This window comes from Pseudopodoces humilis, chromosome 1 (assembly GCF_049639895.1).
Source record: "Pseudopodoces humilis isolate 2021_Gansu_Grassland_sample_001 chromosome 1, ASM4963989v1, whole genome shotgun sequence".
Taxonomy (NCBI): domain Eukaryota; kingdom Metazoa; phylum Chordata; class Aves; order Passeriformes; family Paridae; genus Pseudopodoces; species Pseudopodoces humilis.
The window spans coordinates 46,763,889-46,788,056 of record NC_142200.1 but is presented as its reverse complement, the minus strand read 5'-3'; the positions used below and the strand labels follow the sequence as shown (position 1 = coordinate 46,788,056).

At 36.0% G+C, this 24,168-nt stretch overlaps 1 protein-coding gene across 4 annotated transcripts in view; it reads left to right on the top strand.

Annotated features, from left to right (window-relative positions):
- Positions 1–24,168, top strand: part of MIB1 (MIB E3 ubiquitin protein ligase 1) — a 77,757-nt gene that overhangs the window by 15,732 nt on the left and 37,857 nt on the right. For all 4 annotated transcript variants that reach the window (XM_014255359.2, XM_014255351.2, XM_088051249.1 and 1 more), the window contains exons 5-12: positions 5,923–5,989; positions 6,780–6,984; positions 8,458–8,641; positions 8,940–9,084; positions 10,222–10,355; positions 11,462–11,569; positions 15,199–15,396; positions 17,837–17,988. In XM_014255359.2, coding sequence (XP_014110834.1) covers positions 5,923–5,989; positions 6,780–6,984; positions 8,458–8,641; positions 8,940–9,084; positions 10,222–10,355; positions 11,462–11,569; positions 15,199–15,396; positions 17,837–17,988 — 1,193 coding nt within the window. The remainder of the gene's footprint in view (positions 1–5,922; positions 5,990–6,779; positions 6,985–8,457; positions 8,642–8,939; positions 9,085–10,221; positions 10,356–11,461; positions 11,570–15,198; positions 15,397–17,836; positions 17,989–24,168) is intronic.

Below are 24,168 nucleotides of genomic sequence, written 5' to 3'. Positions count from 1 at the left end.
TTAAAAAAAAGAATCCCGTTAAACTGTGTGTGAGAGTACATATATAGATGTTGTATTTAGGAAAATAGAGAAAATATATGTACATGTGGATGTACAGAAAGGATAATTTGAGGCTGTGTAAGTAGTGCTTACCTGGTTGTAATCCATTCTTACACTAATTGTATCTTTGGTGTTCGGATCAAATGCAATTTTCACTTCAAACAGAATGGATTCTTGGATATCTATGGGAGTCATTTGAATGTAATGCTTAATTTTATAACTGATTAATAATTTGTTAAGTGTACAATTCATTATTATTCTTTACTACTATTTGTGTGCTGTTACATAAAGCTAAGACTGCCAGGAAGTTCACATAAAGTTGGGGCAAACCTGTTTTGGTACTTGGAAATTGGTTTTAAAGGTCCAAAGAATGTGGAATCAACAATACTCAAGAGTGTGTACCCATGTAAATACAGCTGGGAAGAGACCCTGACTTGCAAATGGATAACACTTGACTCATGCTAATGGAGCTGATTAAAGAAACACAGCTCATTATTGTAAGTCAGTGTTCTTGTTTGATAGCTGATAGGCGGCATCTGGTCCTCAAAATTAATCTATCTGGCCTGCCAGCCTCGGGGGGGATGAGGTTTGGCTGGTGGGGTAGCAGGTGCTGTCTGAAAACATGCATTTATTTGTGGTCAGATACTTGGAGGTTTTATTTGTGTTTGCTGTGTTTACTGTTTATATATGAAGTGGCTGAGAAGTGCATCTTGCCTTTTTTTTTTTGTGAAGTCTGACTTTTAAATCTGGGAGTTTCTGTTGCCACGGGCCACAAATTCCCAAAATGTATGATGCTGTTAGATCAGATAAAATGTTAGCTACATCCTTAGTAAGAATGAACTACTGTTGGCTTATATGGTTGGTTACTCTAATCGCATTTCTTACCTATGTGTATTCAGAGTCCTGAGCCAAACTGAGCTGTTAACCACATAACCTGCTTTAAAAATGTTTGAACATATCCTTTAGAAATAGAGGTCATATGGAATTAATGAGAAGATTGTGATTTTGTTTTTGGGGCTTGTGTCTGGATTTTATTTCTTTGTATCATGTGAGCTGAGGATGTAAAGCTGGCAACTTCCCTTGGTTTTCAGTGGAAAATGGTTCCATCCACAGAAGTCTCCTAAATCAGCTTTATTATATAGGAATCTTTTTCTTTCAGAATTTCTTTGCTCTGTACCGCTTGCCTTTTTTTTTTTCTGCAATTAGCCTCTCCTTGTTTCTCGTTATGTAGGATTGTGCTTTCATGTGTGTAGCCTCTGAAAGAAGTATCTGTAGTTGTCACCATCATTGTCACAGTGATCTGTAAGTCATGGTATTGTCACACCATCTGTGTTGGTGTACTTTTTTTCCACAAATTCCAAATAGTGAGTTCATAAGGGAAGTTGAGATTGTGTGCCTCTAGGTGATGGATAGTTAATGTCTTTTCATCAACTTTTATTTGGATACCCATGAAATTATTCTTTGAAATTGCTTTAGAGGATTTTAAGAATTGCTTGTTAACACATTTTTTTTAAAATAAAAGCAATGTAGATTTCTTGGTATACTAGGCATTGCATGTGTTACAAAATATACAGAAATATGCCTTCCACTGTAGTTAAAACTGTCAGATCTGTAATGTCGGTCAGATCTTCAGTCCTCTAGTCATTTATCTTGTCACCACAACAATTAAAATAAGATACTTAGGAAGGAACAACAAGAATATTTTCTTAGTTTAGTGTCCTTCTGTTTCTTTTAGGTGCTGACCATAACTGTTTTTAAAAAACAAAATCAAGAATTTTTGGACACCTTTATGCAAGCAGCAGGTGTTTTTTAATACATCACCTGTAGTAAAAGTTAGATGTCAGTAAGAAAACTTAGGTGGTCAGTTGTTTTTGAATCCAGAGAGGAAGGAGATATTTATATTTACCTTGTGCATTTATTTGCATTTGTCAGTAGATTGTTTTGCTTCTTTTTGATGTAGTTACATTTCTCCTGTCGTCTCAACCAAGTTTTCGTCTTTCTGTGTTGTGAAGAAAAATATTTCCATTAAGCCGAAATGTGCCTATTGATCATATTGCAATTTTATTTAAAGGATTAACTGACAAGGAAGACTGTATCTTCCTTTATGAAAAAAAGTTACACATGCAAAGCTTTTTTAAGTGCTTATAATAAATAGTAAGGTTACAAACCATTCACTCAGGATTTGCCTGAGATCTGGTTTCCTCTGTAAGAAATTGTTACTACTGTTTCTGTGTCTCATGCTTTGTCATTTGAGTCACTTTCTCTACCATCTTCTACCTTCTCCATTTATTACTTCACTTTTCCCAGCTTCTTAAAACTGAGAAGGATTTGAGTTCATGAAATTTGAAATATGGTATTTCTTATAAACTTCTAGCTAAAACTTAAGGATTTATCCAGTCTCTTCTTGCCTTAATCTGGTGACAAAGCAGCATGCACTGAACTTTTTCCATTTGTCTCTGAAGGGCTGATTTCCTTGCCAAAAGCTGTTGTAAGTTTAAAGAGTTACAGTGACCTTTACTGTATATATTCATTGCTACCTTAAAAAATTGCAGCTGTTGCACTATTCCTGCTGGTGTATCTGTAAGATCCCCTGGTATTTGCTGCTGATGTTAGGTTCTGTAACAGTGCATCTGGATCAAATATTCCTTTTTTTCTCAGCAGCACCACTAGTTTTCTTATCAAGTCTGTAGACCCTCCCTCCCTGTTTTTGATGGATGGCATTCCCTATTGATCGGAATAACTTGATAGTTATTTCTGTAGTCAGCTGCTCCTTCAGCTTTGTTTTCCTTCTCAAGGTCAGGGATAATGGTGCTTTTACACCATCTGCCAGCACTGATGGCCTTGCTCTACATTTTCTAATTCTGTGCAGTTTTATGAAGATGACATTGCTGCTGTTTATTTCTATTGGTATAATTGGATGGTATGTCAAAGTAAAGTGTTACATTTACTGTATTTCCCATTTGACTGGGCAGATTGTGAGATCTCTATGTAATACAGTCACATACTGCTGGAATGCAGATTTTTGGTAAGTTAAAGTGTGGATGCTAGAAGACTGAAGTTCTTCATTGTAGGCAAAAACCATTACTGCCCATTGCTCATGTGCATCAGCTGTTAGTACTGACCTGGTAGTTGTGCTTTACAATGTTTGATTCCTTAAGTTCTCACTGATTGCCTGCTTAACTGGGCTTTCTGTCTCTAATTGTACAGAAATTGTACAAAATCTATAGCTTATTTTTCTGTTTTTTGTAAGAATACTATTTGGGGTTTATCAAACAATTTCTGCATCAAGTCGTTGTGGAAAAGCTTATTTGTTTCTCTTTGCCAGGTATTTACATTACACCCAGCCTCACAGTTGTTACTTCTTTTTCTGGTGGTGTCACTGTGAGTCTAAAACTTGTATTATAACATCCCTTGTTTTGGTACTTTCCTTCTTACACTAGCACATCTCATCTCCAAACAATCTGCTATTTTGATTGATTTTGAGGTCTTAGGGTGACTCATAACTTTTAGAAATCCCAGTGGGGTTCTCTATAGTGCGAAGCCTGGTGCATCCAGGCACCATCCATGTGTGTTTTTGCTCCGTGTGCACTAGGGGGGCCTCTTGCCATGCAGTCCTCAGAGTAGGGTGACCAGGAGCTTACCATCATCCCTGATTTTTTAATTAAATTACTTGAGCAGGACAAAGCTTATTTTCTTTTTCTGAGAAGTAGAACAGCCGAGTGCTAGAAGGAAAATTGTAGTTGCTTACCCAGTTTTTGTTGCACTGAAGTACAACTAAGTACAGTTTTCTGTCTTAAAACTCCAGAATCTTGTTTGGGTTTGGTTATATTTTAAGGCATTTGCAGGCCTTTATCATGTCAATAGTACTTTTCTTAGTAATGCTGTTGCCAGGTTGCCAAAGGCACTCTGCTTATATGCAGTATGTAAGTTTCTTTAGTACTTAGTACCTTAGTATCTGTCAGTGTCTTATCTTTCTGTATGTTTTGGGTACTCCATTATTTTGTTGAAGGCTTCTGGGAAAGAAAAAAAAAAAAAAAGACATGTTCTCTTGCTTTTCTGCAATATCAGAACTTGATCAGACTCTTGTTTTATTCTTTAGCAATAAAAGATTGACTACATCATGTAAGAGAAAGGAAGACAGTTGTGAAGCTGAGGTTGGATGCCAAGCTACCACTTAGTTTTTCTACTAAACATATCATTATACTCCAGAAATAAACTGTGTGCAGGGCATAGACAGGGCGAGATACAAGTGCAAGTTTGAGTGGTTTTTTTTTCTATAAAATTGGTGATACTGTAACAGGCTTCCTAGTAATGTCAGCTGTAAAATAGTAATTAGCCTTTTTATGAACATTTTGTTTCTTCTGCTAGGTTTTAGCCGACTGCTCAGTGCATTAACACTTTCTGTAACACAAGCCATTTTTCATCCTGATTTTGCCTGGCAGGGAGGAGAGCTTTTGAACTCTCCTGCACTCTATTCTTAGTGTTCTGAAGAATGTGACAGCAGCTCTTGCATGTGCACCCCTCCTTGTCTCCTTCACAGACAGCTGGTTGTTGCCTGACCCGGAGGGCTTGTATTCAGTGGGTGAGACCCAGTGCTCCCGGGCACATTCAATGTCCCTCATTCCGGGATTGAATGAGTTTGCCATCTGGGATGGTGCGCACAGCCCCTTTGTCTGTGGCAGGGCTAAACCCAGCACCTGCCCACCGGGTGGCAGCATCCTGTCGCAGGCCTTCTGCTGCCGCGCTGAGCAAGCTCTTGCTCTGGTTTCTCTGGGGATTTGAAGAGCGGCTGAAATCTCATTGTTTTCCTTTGGCTGTCTTCATCGTTTTTCCAAAGTGGCGGTACATTCTTCGTAGATCAGGACATACACTGAATTTTGTATTGTTTCTGACTGCTTACCAGTTGCCAAGGGTGGTGTTGTGCTCATCAGAGCCTTGATGATTTGAAAGAGTTCAGAGTTTTCATTTTAATCCTTTTGCAGGAGGACAGTCTGTTAGTAAATCTCCGGCATGAGTGAAAGAATTGTTCAAGTATTTGTTCAGTTGTGGTTAATTATATCATTACCACCACCTGTCCTGCACTTCTTCCCCCATGCCATAGAATATTCTGACACATTTTACAGTTTCTGATCTCCTTCCTAATTTACTTTACACACAAAAATGCCCTTTGTTTAGTTAGGATTGTTTCATAAGGATCAATGGCAGATGATAACTATTTGGAATTAAGCATTGCACAGGGGAAAAAAAACTAAAGGAAGGGAGAATTATAGAAAATCCTCTGGCTTTATGAACAGGAGTTGGTTACCACACTTGAAATTTATATTTCTCATAATATGAAACAGTTTTATGAAGGATGAGCTTTAGAACTTTTCTCTTTAAAAAGAACATTTTTAGCTCAGTGTAGTATTTTGTTGGCTTTTTTGAAGTAATACCCTTCTGCATATTCTTAATTGAAAAGTTTTCATTTTATAGAATCTGAGTGACAAGTTTTCTTCAAGTTAAACATGGATCTGTCAAAAAATGTTGGGAAGAGTGGGCAGCACTGGCAGGCATTAAATGATGTTTCCTTGCTTGTGTTCACAGAATTATTTTTTTAAAGGAAAAATAAGTTATTAGAACAACGCAAAGGTGCTTTGTGTTAATTCCTGCCTTTGAACTAAAAATTTATCATCCTTTATAGCCTCTTATATTTGTAAAGGTTATTAAAGTCTTGAGAATGTCACGGCTGATAGATTGGAAAGTATTTGAGATTGTGTGCGTCATGGAACATGTTTTTTGTACACATAATTTTCAGTCTTTCTTAATTAAATATTTCAGTTCTAGTTTCACTGACCTGGAGACTCAGTCACTGAGGACTAAAGTTATCTCAATCTCTCTCCGTAGTCTGACCTGAAATGTGTTCAAGATGCAAAAGGAGGCTCTTTCTACAGAGACCATTGTCCTGTGTTAGGTAAGTTGAAGATGAAGTAAATTTATGTTGATTTGTGTTAATTTTACTCACTCTGGATTTCCATTTCCTTTTTAAATGTCATCCAAAGGGACTGTCCTTACTAGTGAAATGTGAATAGTATAATTTCTGTGCACTAATGATAAATTGTCATGCTTTTCTAAATTGTGTTTGCTGTCAGTGTGCCAAGGGGATGGCAAGGGAACTTTTAAGTGTTCATTAAGTTACAAATTGTGTTGTGTATCCTGTGCACTATATTTCTAAAAAGCCAAACGTAGCTGCTCATTCTTACAGAACTGGCTTAAATATTAAGAGATCTAATAAAACTAACTCTTTGCACAAAAGCACTGTTGTTTTATTGACACCAGAGCTTTTATGTGTCCAGATGTCTAACACCATATGATAGTTTCTAAGATCCCAGTTAGAGCCCATAGTGGAATTTGTCACAAGTATTTAGCATTTGCCAGTGTCACTGATACTTGCCTTGAAAACTCAAAAAGAAGCACAAAATTCTGTTGCCAGAGGTTCCAAAGTTTATTTGTTGGCCACTACTGTTGCAGAGGCATTGGTGTGGAATCACCATCCCTGAAGTGTTGAAAACACGTAGATAGGGTACTTGGAACAGGGTTCAATGGTGAACATGTGATGGTGCTAGGTTGGTGGTCGGACTTGAAAATCTCAAAGGTCTTTTCCGACTGTAACAATTCTGTGAGTCTCAGAAATTCTGTTCTTTAAATTGCCTGGAAAATTAGTATGACGATGTAAATTTTTTTTTTTTCTTGCTCCCTTTCAGGTGAGCAAAATGGTAACAGAAACCCTGGTGGTCTGCAAATAGGTGACCTTGTAAACATTGACCTCGACTTGGAAATTGTGCAGTCTTTGCAGCATGGTCATGGAGGATGGACTGATGGCATGTTTGAAACTTTAACAACAACTGGAACAGTCTGTGGCATCGATGAGGACCATGACATTGTAGTACAATATCCAAGTGGCAACAGGTTTGTTCTGTAGCCTTCATTGTTGCTTCTAACAAACTTACCGTGCCTTCAGTGCTTGTGATTACTTGGTGCCAGAAGCTTTCTCTTCTCCTTTTGTGTCAACATATTAAGATTTCCTTCTAGCTGTGTAATGAGGACTTAACTTTGAGGATGCTTTAGTGGGAATAGAAATTTTGCTGCCTCTCTCACGTGGTAAAAATTTGAGTCCAAAATAAGAAATTATGTTCTAGACTATTTTATTTGCAAAATGTAGTGTTTGAAGCAGTAACTTCATTTTTAATAAAAAGCTATCTATCCCATAGTTTCAAAGGCAAGGTAATTGCAATTCATTGTGGATTTTCAGGAAAGTAGTTTAAGAGAACAGGTAACAAACTTTGAGGGGATCTTGTCTAAACTAGAGTCGCCTTGGCATGATCCATATCTAGTCTTATTCTTCAAAGGAATGTTTATTTATGTAAATACAGATCAAGAATAGGAGGTGTTGGACAAGCCAGAACCACTCCCTGATAGCAGTTTAGGTTTGAATTTTGCTTAGCTGCATCCATGCTAACAAGGCTCAAACCTGGTGGTTTGAGTCTGATTCAACCAGTGGGGTTTGAATCTGATACGGCCACATGGCTTTCTGTTCTCTTGCTCTCAAGTGTTAGGCTTATCTTTAAGAAGTAGCTGATGAATGGAATATCATTTCAGTTGTGTATGGAGTTTAACCTGTTCAGTTTGTCCAGAAAGAATTAACAGTATATTGTTCATTCATGATTTCCCTCAAGATGTTTGTTAATATTGCAGAGTAATGCAGAACAAAGCTGTTTTCCCAGCTAAAGGGATGCAAATGGCTTTTCTTCTGGCAGTCATGTCAGCAAAGTCAGTGGCAGGAGCTGCTTTGTCTTGTGGTCTCCTCCCTGACTTAACAGCTAAATGTCTCTAAATCAGTGAAATTTATACTACCAATAGGATAGTTTGATTGAAAAATGAGTTATGTCTGGGGCATCCATTTAATTGAAAAGTATTGTTATAACTTAATATGGTGTCTTTTGACCTGGGGGAGAGGCCAAAATTCTGTTTTCTTCCCATGCTATTTCCTGACAGTTCAATCCTTGTGAGACAACTTGGATCTGCTGCTTTTCAACCAGTTATTTCCTATCCCTGGAAAAATAAAGCAACAGTATAGCTACTTTCAGGACTTTAACATTGCTGTCAGCTTGCTTCCCCTTAGGCAGAATATTTCTTAATTGCCTTTACAAATGTATATCTCTGAAGATTATCCTTGAAATTAATTAATGAGCCACAATTAATGAATTAATGAGCCACAGGCAAGTTTATGGACAAAAAACGGATAACAGCAAATATAGTACCCATAGTTTCCATCACAGAAAGTTTGTAGGCGTACAAGCAGAAACTTACCCAACAGATATTTTTTAAACATATATTTCACTTTGTGTGTTTAATATCTACTCTAAATAATTCATTCTTTAGGTGGACATTTAATCCAGCTGTTCTCACCAAGGCCAATGTTGTCCGAAGTGGAGATGCTGCTCAAGGTGCAGAAGGAGGTACCTCTCAGTTCCAAGTGGGTGATCTTGTTCAAGTATGTTATGACCTGGAGAGAATCAAGCTTCTTCAGAGAGGTCACGGAGAGTGGGCTGAAGCAATGCTTCCGGTGAGTAGCTGTGTGTTTGCATTCATAGAATGGTAAAGCTTGTACAGTATTTCTGATTATTATTGGTAATATACCTGTAAGCTGCAGGAGTCTAAAAGGGATTTTCTTCTAAGTTTTCGTCAAATGCAGTGTAATACTTGTTCAGGTGTAGCAGTTTGTTTCGCGTAATGAAACCTGTCTAAGGGTGGTAGTGATTGTACTGATAAACAATGGACTTCATAAAATTTGTATAATACTAAAAATAAAATATTTAGAAATCTGAATGTTTTAATTGCATTTGATGTTTTCTTGAATTCAGACTTTAGGTAAAGTTGGTCGGGTTCAGCAAATCTATTCAGACAGTGACTTAAAGGTAGAGGTTTGTGGGACATCTTGGACCTATAATCCAGCAGCTGTCTCGAAGGTGGCATCAGCAGGATCTGCTATAAGTAATGCATCTGGTGGTAAGTTTGAAGAATAACCAGTAATATAATAACCAGTATGGCAAGTAATTGTGTTAATTAAAAAAATGTTACTAGGTACTAATACATTGTTTGTATACAAGGTTAATAATAGACTTGGAGTTTAGTTAATTGAAGTTGTACTTAAGAAAGACAAGAAAAAAAGCTTGGGGTCAATATGGAGATGTTGTTATATTGATCAGGTGCTTCTGTTTGGTCACAGTGCAGGTGTGACTTTTGGAGGTCCGCTCTAAGGACTTCAGAGTGGTTGGAAGGGACGTAAGATTGAAATAGGGACTAAGGCATGAAGAGAACGTCACTGGCAGTAACAAGCAGGCTCCTTGTTTAATAGGTGTTTTAAGATAGGCACAGGTGAAGGATCTGTTGCAGGTGGTTATTATAACTCAGGATATTTATTTCTTTAAAATTTTTGTCTTAAAATTTAGACATCCTGTGACTAATTACAGTGGGATTTTTTGGTGTCTATGTAATCACACTACAGTTTTGTTGAACATGCTGTCATTCATATAATAACAAGGCAGAAAGACTGTCCAGCATGTTTTGTGTTATGTTGGCAGTTTCATAGGTCAATTGAAACTAGAATTTTTCCTCTTTTTAGTCATAGCTAGTTGTTCTTTCCTCTTCACATATTTGCTTTAATGCCAAGGAAACTTTCTACATAGTTTCCTAGATTTTTTCCTAAGGAGGCATAGATACAGTGAGTTTTCTCCATAAAGATCTGAGTATAGTGGCCATAAAACTATCTAGAAGAGTAAAACAACTTAGTGTTTCAAATCACAGAAGACAGGCTATACCTGATGTTAGAAAGTCTGTTATAGCAGTACGTAAGTTCATGTTTTTATGTTGTCCCACCTTTTTGTATTTTGCGGAAGAAAAGCTATTTGTGGTTCAACCATCTTTGTTCTGAAGTGTCTCATGTGGCAGTCTCCACTGTGTAAAGGGTACTGGAGTGCAGCTCTTATTTCAAACTCAGTAACTTTACAGCTGGTATTTTATGATCGTTAGTGTATTACTATGTACATGGCCTTAGAAACACAACAAATGTAGCTGGGTTTTTTTTTTTCTGTTCTTGTGTAATTAGGATTGTAATCTTAGTTGTCCTTTGGTTAACAATTACAGAGAGATTGTCCCAGCTATTGAAAAAACTATTTGAAACGCAAGAATCTGGAGATCTCAATGAAGAATTGGTTAAAGCTGCTGCCAATGGAGACGTTGCTAAAGTGGAAGACTTGCTAAAGAGGCCAGATGTAGATGTAAGTGTTCTGTTTTGGGAGTGTCTCATTTGGGGGGCCTCTAGTAATAAACGAAGTGCAGCTGTTCTGAATAGTTCTTGCCAGTTTGTAGTGTGTCTTCTGAGAAGTAGTACAGCTACTTCCAGTGTCTCTCCTCCCATTTGTTGTCCTATGAAATGTGTGTGAGCTGTGTGAACACAGAGCTATATGTTCTTTCTTGCTGGACAGATTTTGTATTCTTTAGTCTGCCATGAATTAAGATACTTTTCAACTTCCGGCTGCCAGAGCTGGTGCAGAGATCCAAACGGTCACAATTACTGAAGAGTCTTCAAATTCTTTTTTTCAAGGGGGATAGAAGGAAGGAGGGTAGATTTTTCAGGATGCTTTTGCTGTTATTGTGAGTTTGTTTTGTTAACTCACAAGGTAGTTCATCTAATCTGTTCTCTATCAGATTCCTTTTACCAACTTGTCTAATAGTGAAAAGTCTAAAAGAAAATGCTTAGTAATTATATGAGTTTGTTTAGGGAACATATTTTAAAGTTACAGACTTTTTCACTACAGCAGTTGTAATGCTCGCAGTTAAGAGTCTGAATTTCTTTGATTCTGAGCACTGATTTTTAGCTTAAGATTTTACAAAACATGGGTTCATACTCTCTCCTGTTGTTGCCATAAATTTGGCAAGGAAGTTACATGAACGTGGTAGTTTGACATTTAGGGAAAGCAGTAAGAACCACCCACAGAAGTCATTTCTTCGAGAGAAGCTGCTGGGAGCTTCTCTGCCTGAGATAGTACCATAGAGCAAAGGACAGGTATAAATCTGAGACCTGTTCTCAAAAATCTTGCCTTTTTACAGGAGTCACCCAAAGATGAATGTTTTTAATCCAAGTATCATTAATGTCTTAATATTAGTTATGAATCCATTTCTTCTTTTTTCCTTCAGTCTAGCTACTATAGAAATGAAATAGACAAGACCTAGGAGATCTATATATGCTAAAAAGGCATCTTAAAATTGTTAATTTGAAATTATGTTACTTGTGCTGTTGCTTTAAGTTTTCTGCTGCTAAACAGCCTCACAGGTGTGTATGTGTGTGTGTCTTGAAATTCACCTGCAAGTGTTGACATTCCAGGTGAATGGGCAATGTGCTGGACACACAGCTATGCAAGCTGCAAGCCAGAATGGCCATGTCGACATTTTGAAGCTGCTTCTGAAACAGAATGTGGATGTAGAAGCAGAGGTAACATAAAAATTTCAAGATATGATTTGTGTGTCCTTAAACTTTGTTACATGCATGACAATTCTATTCAGCTTGCCTTTTTAAATGCCAGAGAGAGTGAAAAAATTGCTTTTATTGTGTACCTAAATTAGACTCCTACTAACAGTAAAGGGTCAATATCTAATTCTTTAACACTTCTTATTAAATGAAATGTAACAACTAACGCAATAGAGCTATGTGAGCTATGCGATTAAGCCCCTTCTTTCTTTCCTTTGGTTTCATTTCAACAGTAGAATGGGAAAAAGATGTCAGATGCTGCATCTTCAACTTCAAATGCTTACCATGCTTCTAATATATACAAAGTTCAGTTAGGAGAAATCTTTTAATTTGTAACTGAAACAAGGTTAAGCAGAAGGCAGTAGCAGTATCTTTGGGTGGAAACTGCCAGTTCTCCTTCCAGTTTTTCAGTGCCATTTTTTTAAACTTCACTGAAAACGGAAGGGTGTCTCTTGTTTAGGTTTTTTACAATAATTGTTTGTAAAAGTTATCTATCAGCATACCGTGATATTTGCATTTTGAGTTGATTTTTACTCAGTGATTTACACAGAATGCACTGATATTGCAACCATTTCTCGTTTTGTGAGGCACACGAAGCATCTGTCAAATTTGATTTATTAAGAATAAAAACTGAAGCCTAATGGGATGCTGAGAAATTAATTGTGCACCCAGTTGTTGTTTGCATAACAGAAAAATAACTTCACATGCTTGGGCATCTAGCATTATATTGTATTTGATATACAGAAGTTATAGAATGTTAAAACATTAATGAGGCAGTGTAATTCTTGGAATTAAAATTGTTTTATATTTACAGATACACCATTAATTTATAATGCTTTTAATGCTAGATTCTAAAGATGGCTTAGATTGATGCAATACATGCTTCCTGTGGTCTGAGTTCTGTGAAGTAACTTAATGTTAGAAGTAGTGCTTTCACTGCAGTACAAAGTAAATACTGTTAAAATTAGACTGAACTGCTTTTCGTCTGTACTGTGGTGTTCAGAGCTGTCATATTTTACTCTAGTAGTGGACTGAAGGGAGGGTTAGAGGCATTAAAGAGACAGGTAGAAACACTACTTAAACAGTTTGAAGACAATACACCTGGTAATCTGCTCGCACTAAAATTATGAAAAATTTCATGTTTCCTCAGACTTCAGAAGTGCCATCACACTAGCATAAAAAAATTACCAGGGATTTTACTTGACTTTTAAAGCCATCTTCACACATCTGTGTTGCTTAAGTGAAGGCGGTATTCCCACTTGATTATATAATTGCCTTGCTTATTATAATATTAATAATTTTCATAATATTTTTAGATTACTGGTTATATTTTTCAGACTTTAAAAATGTAATCTGTTTGTCAATATTTATATCTATATACACATACAGATAATGTTTATATACGTAATTATTTATAAAATGCAAAAATTCAGAAGAGTCATCCCATAAAGCAAAGAGCAAAAATGTAGTCCATTTACTTCACTGTTGTGGTCAAAGGCATAGAAGCAATGGATAAAAATCCTTAATTTCCTTGCTTTATAGCTAAGTTGGACATTTTTACACTTTCAGTCGTTACTGCAGAGTATATGCATTCATGATGATATTTTCTAGGCATATCCTGATTGTTGTCTCCTATGTTTTTCTCTGATGTCTTCATCTACAAGTGGCCTCTGTTTAGTCAGAGAATAGTTGGTTATTGACATAGCTCAAAAAACCCGATGTAGATATTGCATAGTAAAAATATGTAACCTTCCATGCTGCAGACAGTTATTATATTAACAGTACTGACAATATTATACTGTTGGCATGTATAAAAATGTGCTTTTAATATTTATGTTTATATCTAAATGTAAGTCTTAAGAACAGATGATTTATTAGTTGCTAGCTTTTTCTAGATGAATTATTGCTGTTGGGTAGGATTTAATTCCTGAGATGATTTGTTTTGATGCAGAGCTAAAAAAAGGCTTGCATGATCCTGGACCTCTTCTCATTTAAATAGGAATTCTATACATTAAGACTTAATAAAATCAGGCCGTTGTTGAAATTGAAATATTGTAAAACAAAAACATTCAATAATTATATAGGGTTTCGTCCATAAATGTCTTGGTGTACTTTTCAGACTGCAAATATGAAAAGACAGATTGCTATGCCTCTCTGAAACCAAGTGCTCTGTAAATACAAGTCTTGAACCAGTTTAGGAGTACTGGCACACTCTTGATAAGATTTGCCTCGTAATGATCCTTACAACCAGATGAAAAATACAGAGAGGAACCGCTTTCTGATCCTTTCCCCTTCCAAATGGCTTCTTTTGACTGTTCATTCATGTTAGGTGTGCCTCAGAAGGAATCCTGCTATCTGAGAAGGCAACTTTGTACCATGAGTTGGTTTGGAAGGAATAAAAGTATCTTTTCAAAATCTGTTGACCATCTTGAAAACCATACCCATGTTTTCAAAAAGGTGCATTTGATAATTGGGGGATAAATCTTCTTCCGCCATTTTAAATGCTATAACTACTCGCATTGTGCAAATACAGTTTATGCTAAAAGCTACTAATTTTTGAATTGGTTTAAAATATATTAGAAATTTGTTATAGAATAAAAAAAACTTTACTTTTGAAAGATGTTGCCAAAGAAGCAAATTGATGAGAAGCTAGCTCAAGAGAGGCAGTGAGCCCTTGATCATTCATGATTTTTTTATTTTACAGTTTTCAGTGTTTCTCTGTTTTCAAAATTCAGTCCTACAAATGCATGGTCATATAAACTATGCACAAATACTCAGAAACTAGCTTATGGAAGTAATTTCATCATGTATAACTTCCCTTTTAGTTTTATCTTTTGTATACTGTTATTAATGCTGAAATGACTTGATTGATATTTTAAAATGTTTCATGTTGTACAGTCAACTTCTATGAGTGTTAAAATAGCCTAAACTGACAAATTTGACTTTCACATTTTAATTCTTAATTTGGGTGAAACTGAAACAAACTGAATCAGAGTTTTAACACTGTGAATCATCAACACAGAATCAGAACTTCTAGTTAATGTCAGCATCAGTCACAAATTTCCTTCGTAGAAGTTTATTTAAGTGAAAACCAAGACACATAATAAATCCTAATAAATACTAATTGTATAAACAAGGAAATACGCATGTGTTGCTCTGTGGTTTGAAATCTGTAACACTTCTTAGGTTACAGGAAGAACTACCCCAGGATAGTAAGTGTTATACTGTTCGGGCATTGGATTTTGTGTGGGTTCTTTGGTTTGGGTTTTTTCTTGACAGTGGTTGTTTTGTAGTCAGAACCCAAATGAAGCCATTTGAGTTTGATGAGCAAACCACACAAAGATTCAGGGCAATAGTTGTATATGTTGTAGAATATCATATGTTGTAGAACACGTGTGTTTATATATGAACTGATTCTTCATCCTCTATTACTGCAATTTGAGCAATTACTTAATTAGGTATTTTAATGGTATCGTGGTAGTTTATTTTTCTTATTACATCAAATATGGACTGTTGTTAGTTGAAATAATCTTCTTGTTTAAAATGCAAAGGAAATGTGAAATATACCAGGTAAATGAATGTTTCCACTTTAGGACAAAGATGGAGACAGGGCTGTCCATCACGCAGCTTTCGGTGACGAGGGTGCTGTGATTGAGGTTTTGCACCGAGGCAGTGCAGATTTGAACGCTCGCAACAAGCGCAGGCAGACTCCACTCCATATTGCTGTCAACAAAGGTCATCTGCAAGTTGTCAAGACTTTACTGGACTTCGGCTGCCACCCCAGTCTCCAGGTAAAGTAAACTTTTAGTGTGGGATCACTTTTCAGCTACTGAATTGCATGATTTGCTGGAAGTAGGTGATGGAAAAACTATGGAAAATGGGATTGAAATGAACAGACATTGTAAAGCTGTCTGTCTCAACCTTTAACTCACCATGTGATCAACTGTAACCAAAATTCTATTGTCTGTTTGTTTCCTAGACAGCTAGATTGACACCTGTTTATTCTAGACAGTTGATACTAATTGGTATTTTCACAGTCTGTAGTTATTTCTAATTGTTAACTTTCCTTCCTGATTAATTACTCCTATATCTAACCCACAACTCTGTCCTCCTTCTGCAAGCTACAGTTTAGCAGACTGGTGATACTGTGGAAAGCTTTGTTAAAAGAAATCTTATTTCTTTTCCAAAATAGATTTATCATTGACAGTACTATTTAGTCAGATTCATTTTCAAATATTCAGCTTTTTATCTAGAAAGCCCTCATGTGTAGGCTCTCAAGTACCATAATTTCACAGGGAATTTCATCTGTAATTGAATATGATGGAAGCCTAAGTACAATGTCCTGTTTGGAAGGTAGAGTGAAGCTGTGCTATCCAATAAGCAGGTATCCACACTGCTGAATGCAGCTTCATCAACTGCATTAGTAAAACAAATGAGAATGGGTGAGTTTGAAGAGATTTGCATCAGAAAAAGCTGTAGTGGCCTGGGAAATCAAGATGTGCAGTAATAAGACATTGCCTCCTTGTTTTGCCGTGTCAATAATCAGATTTTCTTGGAGCTGTATATCCACATAAAAGAAGATGAGCAAAATCTTCGTTGAAATTAATTAGTGATTGTTTATTTATCTCCTTCTACCTAACTTTTAAGGTACTGCCTTGATCTTGCTGAGGTTGATCTGTTATATCCATCCAGATCCTGTTTAGTATTTGTTGAACTGTAGGTATTATAAGGAATCTGATGTGCTAACATCAGTTAAGGGCGACTGTAAATCGCATAGGAACATATAGGTAGCCAAAGTGGATTTTCTTGAGTTGAAATTACAGAATTTTGTTACTGTTGAAAAATCAGTAGAATGGTGCAAAGATACTCCATCTGGAAAATATAATTGCTATTGAAAGAAATGAACTTTCAGATTCAGCATGTGTGCTGAGGAACTGTGATGTGCAAATGTGAGTAGGTGAATGATTTTGTCAATGAGAGCAGAGGGGAGTAAGACTGAGGCATGACTGGAATTTAACTGGCCAGCAGTCTACTACTGTGGCCACTTCACAGTGCAAACAGAAACATATGTTAGTTTATAAACAGGAAATTCAGGAAATATGATCAATTAAACCAAATAAAAGCTACATTATTTAGTTCTGGCAAATTGGCTCACACTGGTTCAAGTGTTTCCATATTCTGGCACTTTTTGTTTGGCAGATTTTGATTCTCACTGTACAAAAACAGAGATCTGTTTTCGTACTAATGTATTGCTAAAATGTTCAGTTTCTGTGTTAGTCAGCTTGCAGTTGAGTCAGTGTTGGTGACAAAAGACTTCCTGACTTACATGGTGCAAGAATTTTACTTGAAGCATAAATCTAGAGATTTTGCCTATGTAGCTGCAAATAAGCTTAAGTATTTTCTTGCTGTTAGTCTAGGGCATTTCTCTTCAGTCCAGCCATTTGAGTCATTGAATAAGTAATGACAATAAATATAACAAAATGCTTCTTTGGTAAAAAGTATTTTTTCCTTATTTGGGATATTTGGAAAATAAAACATCAAGCTAAAAGTCTAAATTCTTTACCTGTTCAATTGTGCAGTCAAGTATTATGTACCTTGTGTAATATAACCTTGTATTAGCCATAACAAGTTAAAAGCTTAATTTTCCATTATGACATTGGCTTTTCCATCATGGAAAATTATATGCTTCACTTGAAATAACAGATATGCCTGTTTTTGGTACCTGGACTGCATTTTATTTTGATTTGCCTATGCTTTAATTTCACACTGTCATTTTGGTGTTGTCTTCTATATGGTTAACTGCTGGCTGAACTTAGCATTTATTACTCAAAATTCCATTCCTCCTTCCACCTGGGTAGTCTTCCCTCTGTCACGTTTTAGTTTCTGTTGCTGTCCTTTTACTCATAAATTGTAATTTGGGCATCAACTCCATCTGGATAAGAAGCATAGAGAAGTCATTATCTACCCCAGTGTCCTCAGTACTGTGGGATGCAAAGCATAGTTTTGGCAGCAGTGTGACTGTAAAATGGTGGAGCTCAGGGTGGGGTTTCCCACTGAAGCATTTGCAAAACTGGATGAGAAGACGCAGCTTGCTCTGAACTCTGCAGTATAGCAACACTCGGGTCTGGAAGAGCTGTTTTGTGTTTGTGTAGTCAATTTTTTTAGTGATATTTTAGCATCTTTTTAATGTGGATGTATGCAAAAATTGACATAAGCTGTTTCTGGTTTTAGGATTCTGAAGGAGACACTCCACTTCATGATGCAATAAGTAAAAAGCGTGATGATATACTTGCTGTACTTTTAGAAGCTGGAGCAGATGTTACTATCACCAACAACAATGGGTTTAATGCTCTTCACCATGCTGCACTAAGAGGAAACCCGAGGTACAGATTCTTTTTAAAGATTATTTTTTATCATATGTAAAAGGAAAACAAGTGCACATGAGGGTAGAACCGTGGTATTCTTTCAGAAGATCCATAAATCTGCATGTAGTTGTATTTCCTAAATGTCGATGTTGCTTAGCTGTGCATCTTTCTAATGCTGGAAGCCCTTACTAGAATGAAGCTAGAAGTCTGCTCAGTTTAATGCTGTATTCAGGTAACTCCAAATACCTAAGAAATTCCCTGTCATGGCTGTAAAATGTTGCCAATAATTTTTTTGATAAATAAGCTAGATCTTGAAGATGGAATCTTTTATCCTTGACATAGGATAAAAATAGTAAATACTTCTACATTTCGTTTCTTGACTATTTGAATTGATAAAGGAATTTGAGTTTTTTAGAAATATTTATTTCTGGATAATTGTTAAGTAAACCATACAGTTCTAAAGCACTCTTAGGATTGTTGTATTAGATTGTATTTGTCAATATATGCAACAGTTAATTATATTTTCATAGAAGTGTATCTAGAAGGAAGTTTGTATTTCAGCTTTTATATAGCAGTTCAACTGTAAAAGTTCATTTTAAGGCATAGTTTGTTTTATACTAGCTGCATTCTGTATGTCTGCATTCAATTTTCAGTTAAGATAGCTTTTGAAAACTACTGCATAGATAGAACTTTAAAGAAAAGTTGTGTTACTGTTTCCTTATTACACTGTGGATAAATGGTATTTTTCAAAGCTGTCATACTAACAAGACTTCAATAGTACTTTATCCTGGGGTGGAGTTTTCAGTATAGTTTACACAAAAGAAGAAACGTGTGTGTTTGCTAGTTTGCTACTAAATTCAGCTTTTCATTTGAGAGAAGTTGGAAAAATAAGGCTCTAAATTTGTGTAAATTCCACCCATTATTAATATATGGGATTAAAATCTAGGTTAGTCCCTTAGAACATAGCTATCAAGACTGATAGTCAAAAAGTAAACATAATTAATTATCTATGTTTGTGGAATGGAATAATTTCACAAAGTAAAAGTGGTGGTTGGAAGTATTGATAGGATAAATAAAGGTTTACCATTTTCTACAGTACTTACAAAAGGTCTTTAAGAGAACATGTCAAGGACCAAGTGAAGAGAGTTTATTTTTGGCATTCAGCAGACAATTCTTTCAAGTCTGACTTGGTAACTTCTTCCTTTAAAGTGAATTCTTCCTACTTATATAACAGCATTAGCCAGGAGCACTGTTTCCTGTCTGTTACCTAGGTGTGGAATATTTTTGGTTAGGTTTTTCCTGCAGTGCTTTTCCTCAGCTCTTGTGGTAGTTGGTTTGTGTGACCGTAATCTCAAGATGAGATGCAGGGATGTCATGGGGAAAAGATGTTTTTCATAGGCATGTGCTGGAGATTTTTTGATGGGTGAATGTTTTAGGAGTGAGAGACCATTCCTTTGATGGAGGGATGCAAGCTGTAGTTCAGGCTGGGTCAGTTTGACAGTTGGTAGAATGTGAGGTATTGTGCAGTTTTAACCAGAATCCTCCCTTGTTTACAGAATTTTTTATTGGAAGTATTGGAAAATGTTTCCAGTATTAGCGATTTGAATGCTGTGTGGGTTCCTCCCATACATGGGGTTTCACTTGAATCTAAAACAGATATTTAATTTTCTTTTTTGGTTGCAGTTCCATCTGAGCACTGCTCAAGCATGCAGAAAAGGAATTTTGTCTCCCATCACAGAAGGAGTAGTTTCATCTAAAATATGTAATGCCCACAGAATTAGATATTTTACCTATCAGCCTGGGAAGAAATGGTTGAAAATGAAGCCAGTATAAATCTGTTTCGATTTCTCCCCCTGTCCAAAGATGATCCTAATAGTTTCATTCATCTAAGAGTCGAGTTTTATATTCTTCAAGACTTCAGTGATTCTCATTTGTTTTATTGCTGGTTTTGTAATTCTGCCACTTGCCTGTTTCTGAATGAAACTAAAGTTTTTGTATTTGCTACTTTGTTTTTCTAATCTGATACAGAACAATGATTATTACTGATCTGTTAAATGCACTAAGTGCATTAAAACACTGTTAAATATAATGCCCTCATCTTTAGCTTATTGCTGCTGTGGGTCACAAACAGTGCATTATAGGTTGTGCTTGAAATCTTAAAGACCTATCTTTCCTCATCTAAGCTTTCCTGCTCCACCTAAACTGGAGTTTTTGTAGCTTCAGGATGTGGTGCCTTATATTAATACAGTGCACTAAATTCCCCTTATATTCAAATACCTAGATATATTATGTAACTTTTATTTTATAAAAGTTATGCATGTATTCATAGTATATAAATGTGGATGCATTTGTGTGCATAGCTATAATTGTTAGAAATGTGCTATGTATGCAAGAATTAATAAAGTTCACATACATCTTCCTTGTTGAGGATAATTGAATGAATGTGGTAAGTGCACGGGTACCACAATAAATGGAGGTGGATTTCTATAGTATTTTTTTAGTTGATGTTAAATAGGTATTTGGAACCAATTTAATTTTCAGAGGAAAACCTCTTGTTTCTGGAGTTCTGACCTGTATAAATAATAGGGAGATAAATATCCCAAGAAAAAACTTAAAATTGTGCTGAGAAGAACATTTCAAAGTTTTAAATTTTTCATATGAAAACAAATGCATTCTATTTTAAATGTTTGAATATTGTATAAATATAATAAGAAAGATAATGATTAATGTCAAATAGCTTCGCTTTTCTCAGCACTTTATCTTCCATGGTAGTTTGACTGTGTTTTCCGTAAGTCAAGGTACAGTGTGTTCCTGAGAGCATCCTATTCTTAGTAGAATATTTCTCCTTTTCATGTTTTGCTTCTCTTTGTACCTTGTGAATTGGTACAGAGAACTTTTGGGTTTTGTGCTGATGTATAATGTTGAAATGTAGAATGGATGTTAGTTTATGCTGTAGGTAGCTTTAAACTTGTGCATGGGAGATAGAGCTAAAAAAATTTTTAAATTAAGTGTGGGGAAGTTAAACTTTCATTTAATACATGGTTTCTTGTTTGTGATTTTTAACTGTCTGATATGACTGAGTCAGTCATATTAAAAGTGCATTTATTTTGGACTTCTTTCAAAAGTGAGCCTCAAAGCTTGTCAGGCTTTGCCTCTTTAGTGTTAATGAGATTTTTTTCAGACAGAAAAAAGGAGAGTAAAATTTGAAAATACTGTACAGATTGGTTATTTTTGCCATGTTATCATCTCTTGCTTATGTTTGATCTATTCGCATACCTGTGACTTCAGATTTTTGAGCTGAAGACATGACTGTGAAGTGTAGGCGTATTTTATATCCGTTGCCCCAGTTAGTTTTAGATTTGCATTGTATCTTGTGAAGAGAGCTTTATTCACTCTGCAGCTAGCATCTTAAATAGAGGCTGCTCTTGGAGCTGACCTGACTTCACACACGTGTATGATTAGTTCTTGAGAGCCATAAATTCTGCTGGACTTTAAATCAAAAAAATCGAAGTCCTGGAGTAAGATACAGATTTCATGTATTGCTCTCCAATAGCAAGAAGTATTATCATCTTTATGTTCATAAACTGGCAAGGAGGACATTGTGGTTTAAAACAGAATTGTAATTTTTCCCCATGGTTTTCTTATTATTTGGGAGATATACATTTGTTTTTAGATTTGCAGATGGTTTGAATGGGCTGGCAGTGAAGTTTCTAACTGTAGCAATTTAATTGTGAGGTGGTGTTTCTCACTTCTAAGTAGTGTTAATGAGTGTCTTCAAGAGGTGTCTGCAGGACTCACAGGCTGTGTTGTCATGGAGGTCCTCAGAGAGACAAGTTCTGAGGTTATGGGAGTGGTACAATTATTTTTTACACCAGTCAAAGTGGTTTTTTTGCTTTTGTATTTGCAGTTCTGACAGTAAGTGTAGGTTAAGCTTAGTTGAAACTGAGTGCAAAGAGAGCCTGTTTTTAAAACCTCATATTAAAGTATTGTGTCAGAAAAGGCTTTGGAAGAATACTTTTGTTCAAGTTGATTTGGAGGAAGAATATAGTCTCTGTGAGCAGACCTATTATTAGATGGTAGATTAGCCTGTAGCTGTTGAGGTCAGTGACAAATATATTATCTTTAAATAGTAAATAATGTGCCTGACAGATACAGAATGGCAAATACAGTTCCTGCCCTGTGGAGTTTCCTTCCTTGTGCAATGAAAAAAAAGGGGACAGGGGTGCCCAGAGAGTAAACCTGCCCTGCCAGTACTGTTCATGATTATTTCCTTTTGGGCTTTGAGTTTTTTTGGTCAGTTCTGCTAGAAAGGGCACCAGACTTGAGGAAGAATACAAGAGACAGTATGTCATTGGGAAATGTTTATTTCATTGCTTACCTATCTTCTTTATAAATGTTGTAAAATATGGTTTTCACTGCATATGGACAAAACGTTAAACACCAGTAGCTATTTATTTACAGATACAAACTTGAAATTTTGGAATACAGAGTATACTACACTCCTGGTTACCTTCCATCTTCAGGCTGCCTAGAAGTAGAGCTGGACTGCAGAGAGGACTACATAATTGCTCTGAGCAGGTTTCGTGTCCAGTTTTAAAAACATGAGAAATCCTGTAGTGATCAATGCATAGCTACAGCTGGTTGAAGGGGACCAAATCCATTGAAGAGGTGATTTGGTTCCATTTTACCAGCTTTAGCAAAGCATTGGAGTGCAGGAAGATTATAATTCAGTAACACATTTTAAAGCACATGAGCAGTGCACAAAGAACACAGGGGTTTCTTCTGTATTACACAATTTGTTTCTTGTCAATACAGATTTTTAACTCTTTCCTAATTTGGAGATTTTTAACTCTTTCCTAATTTGGAGATGGCACAATTAAAAGCTGCATACCAGAAAGGCCTGTACAGGTTTGTTGTGTCCTTGAGTATTTCCTTGAGGATCTTTGGATGAGTCTCAAATCAAATCATAGTTACAGTTTTAACTTTTTCCTGTCTAGTGTAATCAAGTTTTAAAATAGATTAGAAATTGTAGTCTTAAATTTTTTATCATGTAGGGCTCCCTTACTTCTTTTTGTTAAACTTTACTGGGGAAGAATGTTTCAGTTTCCTTGTCACCCTCTACCCTCCCTTCCCATCATTCATTTTCTGGCACGTTCCCCTTTGCAGCTGCTTTTATGCTGTAGCTGGTTAGCACAAATATAAATGCCAAGTGCTTTCAATTCCATTGCTATATCTGTGGTTAGTATTAACTTTTTAGGAATGATTATATAATATAGCAGGGTATATTTAATTTGTTTTACCCATATAGTATATGTAAAGCGATTTAATGCCAGAAAAATGCAGCTTCTAAAGATTTATCTGGGGTTGCATCTGATTTCTTCTAAACTAAGGTCCTTAATACAATTGTATGAGCTCACATCGCTTTTTATGTGTCATACTGAATTCTTTCTGAGCTTTGACTGCAGTGGAAAGTAGGGGACAACCTTAGTTCAAACCATTCCCTAGTAATGAGTATGTCAAGGATAGTCTGTTTGTTGCATAGTCTGATGATGGTGAGAAGATTTATGTAAATATATTCCCAAGACCATGTATCCTAATAGAAACGTAGCAGGTGTGTCACTTGGACTTAAACATCAAGATGGCTATAAAATGAGTTTCTATTTTTACCACTTATAGAGGAACTGTTTTACAGATACAGCTGCTCAAGTGTGCTTTTGGATGGCAATACAGTTTCATGTACTGGCCATATCGGGACAAAAAACGGCTGTGGAAAAAAAGCTGTGTAGCATTTGATAATGTCAGCATCTGTTATCCCTGTCAGTCACACAGTTGAAATGTTTGAGTTACAACTGTGTCAGCAGATGCCCAAAGTTCAACGTGTGCTCGGTTAAAATTGAACAGCTGATCTAAGTGATGGATGTGACATTTTAGAGTGACTGGGTATGTATTCTTAGAGATATGCTAACATGAACTAGCAGGAAGCAATGTCAACATATAATTTTAACTTTTGTATCACTCTGAACTGTCATTTTGTGTCAGAATAACATTGCAATGTTATACAAGGGACAACACAGTATGATAAATCATTGCCAAAAAACTTTAAGATAAATTAAAGCTGTTAAAAAAATGTGTCCCATTATATAGTAGAAACTAAATCAATTGGTGCTGAGAACAGGAACTCTTCAGGAGAAGAAAATG